This window comes from Mytilus edulis, chromosome 13, assembly GCF_963676685.1.
Source record: "Mytilus edulis chromosome 13, xbMytEdul2.2, whole genome shotgun sequence".
NCBI classification, from domain to species: domain Eukaryota; kingdom Metazoa; phylum Mollusca; class Bivalvia; order Mytilida; family Mytilidae; genus Mytilus; species Mytilus edulis.
In genome coordinates, this window is record NC_092356.1 from 57262826 (window position 1) to 57271901 (window position 9076).

The 9076-nt window shown below is 32.0% G+C and overlaps 1 protein-coding gene across 1 annotated transcript; it reads right to left on the minus strand.

The window, feature by feature from the left end:
• Positions 1–1385: 1385 nt before the first annotated feature.
• Positions 1386–2900, minus strand: LOC139500988 (cytochrome P450 1A1-like). The gene has a single exon (XM_071289927.1). It carries the CDS (start codon positions 2705–2707, stop codon positions 1667–1669), a length of 1041 nt encoding a protein of 346 aa, XP_071146028.1. The 5' UTR covers positions 2708–2900; the 3' UTR covers positions 1386–1666.
• Positions 2901–9076: the final 6176 nt, after the last annotated feature.

The window sequence follows — 9076 nt, forward strand, 5'->3', positions numbered from 1 at the left end:
ATGTTACTGTTTCTTGAACAACCTTCTTTTAAAGACCTACCTATTGGACATTTCTATAGACGTATAGACGAAAGTAAAACCATAGACATGTTACTGTTTCTTGAACAACCTTCTTTTAAAGACCTACCTATTGGACATTTCTATAGACGTATAGACGAAAGTAAAACCATAGACATGTTACTGTTTCTTGAAGAACCTTCTTTTGAAGACCTACCTATTGGACATTTCTATAGACGTATAGACAAAAGTAAAACCATAGACATGTTACTGTTTCTTGAACAACCTTCTTTTAAAGACCTACCTATTGGACATTTCTATGGACGTATAGACGAAAGTAAAACCATAGACATGTTACTGTTTCTTGAACAACCTTCTTTTAAAGACCTACCTATTGGACATTTCTATAGACGTATAGACGAAAGTAAAACCATAGACATGTTACTGATTCTTGAACAACCTTCTTTTAAAGACCTACCTATTGGATATTTCTATAGACGTATAGACGAAAGTAAAACCATAGACATGTTACTGTTTCTTGAACAACCTTCTTTTAAAGATCTACCTATTGGACATTTCTATAGACGTATAGACGAAAGTAAAACCATAGACATGTTACTGTTTCTTGAACAATCTTCTTGTAAAGACCTACCTATTGGACATTTCTATAGACGTATAGACGAAAGTAAAACCATAGACATGTTACTGTTTCTTGAACAACCCTCTTTTAAAGACCTACCTATTGGACATTTCTATAGACGTATAGACGAAAGTAAAACCATAGACATGTTACTGTTTCTTGAACAACCCTCTTTTAAAGACCTACCTATTGGACATTTCTATAGACGTATAGACGAAAGTAAAACCATAGACATGTTACTGTTTCTTGAACAACCCTCTTTTAAAGACATACCTATTGGAATTTCTATAGACGTATAGACGAAAGTAAAACCATAGACATGCTACTGATTCTTGAAACATTTTCTAGAAAAGACAAACACATTTGACATTTCCATAGGGGTATAGTCGAAAGTAAAACCATAGACATGTTACTGATTTTGACCAACTTTGAAAGAAATACATATTCGACATTGACATTGACGTATAGAACAAAAGTTAAACCATATACATGTTGTTGAATTTTGATAAATTTTCTATTGCGGATGATTTTGCATGATGGAGTTGGTTAAGGAGTTTTACCAAATTTGTATTTATATATTTTCATTTATTTGAATGACAGTATAGACCATTCTCCGTTGGTTAATGAACAATCGTCACAAACCAGCCATTTGCGTCTTATTATAATCCTTTCTTCAAGTTTTTTTTTGAAATTTGAAAACTCCAAATTATAAAGAAGAATTCCTAAATTAACACTTGACTTTATTGTATTTTTTTTTTATTAATATCTTGGAATTATTTGTATTTTATAAGGTGTAGGCTTGCAGTTTATAGTAATTATTCGTCCATAATTTGGACCAGACTGCAAGTTAGTGTTCATAGCTTGATATATACTTGTTATAAATAAAAAGAGTTCCCGTTTAGACAAAGTATCTCCAATACATCGCCTTCGACCGACACCGAATTGTGTTGCTATAATATCAGCTCTCTCCTGTATAATTGTGTTATCCTTGGTTAAAAATCTCTCTGGTCTAAATTTGTCGGGGTCTGATCAAATATTTTTATCCTTAAAAATGCCATAAATATTACAGAAAACAACAGTCCCTTTTTTGATCTCATAGTCTCTAAATTTAACGTCGATACTCGTTGAATGTGGAATATTCAGTGGCGCAATTGTTCCATGTCGCATTACTTCTAAAATAGTTGCTTCCACATACGGTAATTTCCCTTGGTCTTGTAGTGTGGGTCTCCGTCCTCCAAGAATGTTATCTATTTCTTGTTGCATTTTGTCTTGAATGTTAGTATGTATTGACAGTAACAGAACTGTCCATTGCAATGTTGTTGAAGTTGTATCAATGCCAGCACCAATGAAATCCCGTATAGTTGAGTAGATCTGATGCCTTGTAATTCCATCATGGCGAACATCTTTCTCAGCGTACTTATTTGCCGCAGAAATAAGACCATCAATCATTCCACGCTGGTGATTTTTATCGTAAGACGGTAAACTCTCGCTTATACATTTTTCAGCAAATTTGCTATTCAATTCCAATCTTTCCAAAAGTTGTTTCACTTTTGACGGCATAATAAATCGTATCCATGGCAACATATTCACAAAACTTCCCGCACTAGCACCTTCGTTGATAGTTATAAGGTTTTTAACCATATCAATGAATGTTTGATCCGATTGACAGTTCATTTCGGAACCAAATAATAACTGATACATAACAGCCCCCACTGCCATTTCAATATCATGTACAGGATTGAAATCATTGTCTCGTGACTGAATCCATGTTTTTATAAGTATATCCGCTTCCTTTCTCACCAAGTATTCAGTTGGGGATGATTTACTTGTTGCAAATTCTTGCAAGACACCGTTTGCTATTTTACGATGTAAACGCAATCGTTGTGAATATTCCCCAAACACAAGGCCTTTCATTTTATTAATTGCATTATTCGAATAAAATTTTGGACGATCGGAGAATATTTCAGGCATTTTATTTAAAGCTTCGTCGATTGCATCCTTACTATTTAGCACTATGGTCGGCCACTTACCCATGCGTATGAAGAAAACGTTGCCATATTGAATCGCCATTTTACTGAAGGTTTCTGCAGGATTTGTTCCAAGTAATATTAAATGTCCGACGATTGGATAACCCCATGGTCCTGGAGGCAGCTTTCGTATTTCCAAAATTTTCTTTAAAATTCCAGTTATCAATAAGATGGCAAAACATACTGCTATACAAAATTTAAAATCAACATTGTCAAATGGTGTGACGTGAGTCTTCATCTTTGCTGTGACCTTGTACGTTTAAGAAGTATTATCTGTATGTTTAAAAGTTAGTATAAAGTATGTTTAAAAGTTCGTATAAAGTATGTTAAAACCTATTATTAATGTTCTCATCAAAATATTTTAAATCTCGCAACGCATGAATACTTCAGCTATTTGAAAAAAAAGATGTTTTAAAAAATTGAGAGGAAATTTAAGGATCCTCTTGGAATGGAATCGAACAATTACGAATAAATATTCTTTTCAAGTGTGAAAAACGTCAACCAATTTATTCATAATCGGGAGCGTCCTTATTAAAATAGTCTTCTTCTCACAACGTATAATACTTTAGCTATTTGACCAACGATTTAAAAAAAAAAAAAAAAAAGACAACGAATTTAACGTCATCTTAAAGTCTGTTCAACTGGCAAGAATACCCCTATATGAGGAGTCACGGTAGCTCCTTTCAAATAAACAACTAAGACATTGGAACTTTGAAAGCAATGTCCTCCCCTGCATGGATCTCTGAAGACATGTTAACAGCACTAGGCTGTCTGTAGGTGAAATCAGACTCTCCTCACGTTGATAAAACGAATTATATGAAAAACAGGATCAAACTTCACCAACTACTAACATGATTCAATTTCATTCCATAACTTTTATTCGAAGAAAATATAGGTTTATCTATAAGTATAAGAACGTATGACTAATGTTATTCAACTCAACAATCATTTCTATTTCTATTTTAAGGAGATAACCTCTATATATGGAACGCGTAAAGCACATTAATAGATAATCACAGTTTATCGGCGACAATGATAGATTATCGGTCGACCATTATAGATGTACGGCGTAAAGTATACTTTACGGTCGACCATCATAGATGGTCTAATTAATGTGACTCGCGCGCAGACAATGATAGTTACTTCTTTGATAATGCATTTACAGTCGACAAGGTGAATTGTTTCGACAATGATAGTTAACCTCGACCAAGTGAATTAAAACACAAGTCGTAAATTCGATAATTTTAGATAAAACCGGAAATGCTAGCCAATTGTAAAATCGATTTTGATTGGCGGTCAACTTTTTTCTTTGGAAGTTAATTCCTTGAAGTTAATTCCTTAAAGCAAAAGTTACCCTTTCTAAAACATGTTCAACAGGTGTTTTAAAAAATAAATTTCGGACTTCACATCCTTGTATTAACTATGATGGTAAAGTGCATCGGACTATTCGTGCAACAGAATGGACACAAGAGGAACATAGTTTCCAATTTTCAATCCTCGAATATTGAAGCTTCTTGTAAAATTTAAAAGTTCCACACATAAATAAAGTTTTGTTTTCTCTATCGTTTACAAAGTAAAATACCTTTTATTATCATATACATGTATATTTGTATTTTTTCTCTAAAAGGTTTGATTTTTACAGGTAAATGCATATTACAGGTGGCTAGATGATCACATGTTTACCTGTAATATTGCTAAGAGGTGTCAGAAGTTAAATTTCTATAACAACTGGCCCCAATAAACGTTGACATAACAGGGAAAAAGTGTTTTTTTAAGAATTTTATAATCAATAAATTAATTCGAGACTGTTTAACAGTAAGAAACAAATTTTCAACATTCATAAACAAGAAATCTTTAAAGATTTATGCTCTATGGTTCTTTTTTTGTGTGTAATTATTTGGGTTGTTCTTTTGTTCAGAAATCTATATATCATTTCATATAATAATATTTTATGAAGTTAGTGTGTCTTAACACTGATTAGGACTCCTAAGTGCACTAAAAACTTATAATATGACACTCTTGACAAAAAGGAGTACTATTAAATTTAAAAAAAATCATGTTATGTTAGAAATTGATATTTAATGCATAAACTCAAAATAATAAAATAAACAGAATAACAAATAAATGAAGTATTTAACAATGTTAATCTTGCCGGTTTTTCTTTGATTTTACCGAAAATCGATGAACCGCAAGATATGGGTCAAATTACATATCTGATTACTCTATTATCTTAAAAAAAAATGAAAATTTTAAACTATTTGCATAAGAAAATATCTCAGACATTATATATGTTTAACATAGAAAATACTTTAAGATTCCGTGATTATTATTTTTAATAAGACATCTATAGATAAAAGCTTAAGTGTACCTTGGTGAATTCAATGTTGTGATGTCATAGCAGATCTTAGAATACAGAAAGTTGTTACTTATAACGATATTTTTATGAATTGACAAAAAAAAGTTTGTCCCGGGTAACCGCCCTCCCCCTCTATGATTTGGTATTGCCGAAGTGGGAGGCTAAAGTTTAAAAAAAAAACCGCGACCTAACAGACTACAGAACAGCAGACAGTGGATACAACATTTGATATGTTTTAAAGACACAGTTGGACACAAAATGATTGCACTGGGTAATTTCAACTATCACATGATGCCCTATGAATTAATTGACATACTTGAGCTCGTCTTAGGAATATATTCTCAGTGAACAAAAACGAATTCAGTAAATGTTTACTATAAAAACAGACAACAGACTTGCTGTCTTGAATACAATTGTGGCTTGTATTATTTAATTCATTTTTAAAGCAACATTTGATCGATTGTTGGTGTGTGTTTTCTCATTTTTACGGCTGTAATTTGTTTTCAGCTTTGCCAAATTAGTGGAGATAACTCAGATAAAGTATTTTTACAATTAAAGAAATGACCTATTTTAATATGTAGCATTTGATTTATTTTTTTTTGGGGGGGGGGGGGGGGGGGTGCTATGGATTTTTTTTGGGAAAAAAGTTTGTTTCCAGGTTTTGGAGAAAAAAAATATTTGTTTTTGACCCTGAGAAAAAAAAGTGTTTGTTTCATCCTCAGCTGCCACTGTATGTAATTCTAAAATTGAAAGAAAAAAATTGTTTTCGTCTTTTCGCCAAAAAAAAGTTTGTCCAGAAAAAAATCCTTGCCCCCTCCCCCGAAATTCAAATCTGCCTAAGAGCTATATACCGTAATTTTGATTACTTTTTTCTCAGTAAATTTGTAAATAGATATAGAATTAATGAGTGCAATTTAGAAAAAAGGAAAATTCATTTACATTCTTCAAAAATGAATAAAAAAAAAAATAAGTATTAAAGGTTATTTTCCAATATTCCCGTTGTTTGTGCATGACTCTTCGATAACTAAAAAGAAGAACCAGACTTTCATAAAAAAAATTAAGAAGATGTAGTATGATCGCCAATGATTCAACTCCAAAATAGACCAAATGACACAGAAATTAACAACTGTATGTTACCATATGGCCTTCAATAAGGAGCAAAGTCCATACCGCATAGCTATAAAAGGCCCCAAAATGACAAATGTAAAAACAATTTATGCACGGAATCATGAAAACAAATATGTTTTACAGCAACAAACGACAACCACTAAATGGATCCTGACTTGGGACAGGCACATATAGAATGTGGTGGGTTAAAACTTATTCGAAGACACTAACCCTCCTAATATCCTGTGACAGTGATAACACAGTACAACATAAGAATAAACTATTAAATTTAGTGGAAAAAAGCTTATATCATTAGTTGGGTACAAACAAAAATACATCTAACAAACCAAAAAACACAGAGTGCTATGACTATAGGATATTAATCAAGTGACTGCTATGATTGTAGGTTATTCTTCACGTAACTGCTTTGACTAAAGAATATTCATGATATTCATCAAGTAACTGTTTCTACTATATGATTTAAATCAAAGTAATTGTTATGATTAAAGGTTACTTATTAAGTACATGCTATGACTATAGGTTATTTATCAAGTGTCTGCTATGACTATAGGTTACTATAGAATATTCGTCATTAAACTGCTATGACACTACGATATTCATCAAGTACCTACTTTGACAATAGGATATTCATAAAGTACCTGCTATGACAATATTATATTTCTTGTGAAACTGCTATCACAATAGGATATTCATTAAGTAACTGCAATGATTGCAGGATATTCATCAAGCAATTTCTATGACGATAGAACATTCAAAAAGAACCTGTTATGACTATATGATAATCAACAAGTAACTGCTTTGCCTATATGATATTCGTCAAGTAACTCCTATGACAAGTTGATATTCAACAAGTACCTGCTTTGAGTTAGTATATGATATTTATCAAGTACATGATATAGCAATAGGATATTCATCATGAACTGCTTTGACTATAGGATATTCATCAAGTAACTGCTTTGACAATATAATATTCATCAAGTACATGCTTTGCCAATATGATATCCATCAAGTAACTGCTACGACTATAGGATATTCATCAAGTACATGCTTTGGCAATAGGATATCTTTCAAGTAACTGCTATGACTATATGATAAACTTCAAGTACCTGCTATGACAATAGGATATTCATCAAGGAACTATTATGACGATCAGATATTTACCAAGTCCCTGCTTTGACTATAGAATATTTATTAATTCCCTTATTTGAATATAGAATATTCAACACGTAACTGCTATGACAATAGAATATTCATCAAGTACATGCTATGACAATAGGATATCCATCAAATAACTGCTATGACTATAGCATATTCATCAAGTACCTGCTATGACAATAGAATATTCATCAATTCCCTTATTTAAAATATAGGATATTCAACAAGTAACTGCTATGACAATATGATATTCATCAAGTACATGCTATGACAATAGGATATCCATCAAGTAACTGCTACGACTATAGGATATTCATCAAGTACATGCTTTGTCAATAGGATTTCTTTCAAGTAACTGCTATGACTATATGATAATCTTCAAGTACCTGCTATGACAATAGGATATTCATCAAGGAACTATTATGACGATCGGATATTTACCAAGTCCCTGCTTTGACTATAGAATATTTATTAATTCCCTTATTTGAATATAGAATATTCAGCACGTAACTGCTATGACAATAGAATATTCACCAAGTACATGCTAGGACAATAGGATATCCATCAAATAACTGCTATGACTATAGCATATTCATCAAGTACCTGATATGACAATATTATATACATCAAGTAACTGCTATGACTATAGGATATTCATCCATTCTCGTATTTGAATGTAGGATATTCAACAAGAAGCTGCTATGACTATAAGATATTTATCTAGTAACTTCTATGACAATAGGATATTCATCAAGAACTTGATATGACAATATGATATTCCTCAAGTAACTGCTATGACTATAGGATATTCATCCTTTCTCGTATTTGAATGTAAGAGATTCAAAAAGCACCTGCTTTGACTAAAGGATATTCATCAATTCCCTAATTTGAATGTAGGATATCCAACAAGTAGCTGCTAAGAATATAGGATATCCATCCAGTACCTGCTATGACTAAAGGGTATTCATCAAGTTACTGCTATGACAATATGATGTTGAACAAGTACCTGCTTTGACAATAGAATATTCTTCATTAAACTGCTATGACAGTATGATATTCACCAAGTACCTACTTTGACTATAGGATATTCATAAAGTACTTACTATGACAAAAAGATATTTCTCAAGTAACTGCTATCTTAAGAGGACTTTCATCAAGTAACTGCTATGATTGCAGGATATTCATCAAGTAACTGCTATGACTGCAGATTTATTCATCCAGCATCTGCGATGACAATAGGATATCTTCAAGTAACTGAATTGACTATAGGATGTTCATCATGTACCTGATTCGACTATACGATATTCATCAATTTTCTTATTCTAATGTAGGATATCCAACAAGTAGTTGCTATGACTATCGGATATCCATCCAGTACCTGTTATGACTATAGGTTATTCAACAAGTACCTGCTTTGACTATAGAATATTCGTCATTAAACTGCTATGACAGTATGATATTCATCAAGTACCTACTTTGACAATAGGATATTCATAAAGTACCTGCTATGACAACATTATATTTCTAAAGTAACTGCTATCACAATAGGATATTCATTAAGTAACTGCAATGATTGCAGGATATTCATCAAGAAACTGCTATGACAATAGAACATTAAAAAAGAAATTGTTATAACTATATGATAATCAACAAGCAACTGCTTTGCTTTTATGATATTCGTCAAGTTACTCCTATGACAATATGATGTTGAACAAGTACCTGCTTTGACTATAGAATATTCTTCATTAAACTGACATGACAGTATGATATTCA

Excerpts from the sequence above, each read along its gene's own strand:
- LOC139500988 (XM_071289927.1), bottom strand. The coding sequence starts at position 2,707 with ATGGCGATTCAATATGGCAACGTTTTCTTCATACGCATGGGTAAGTGG.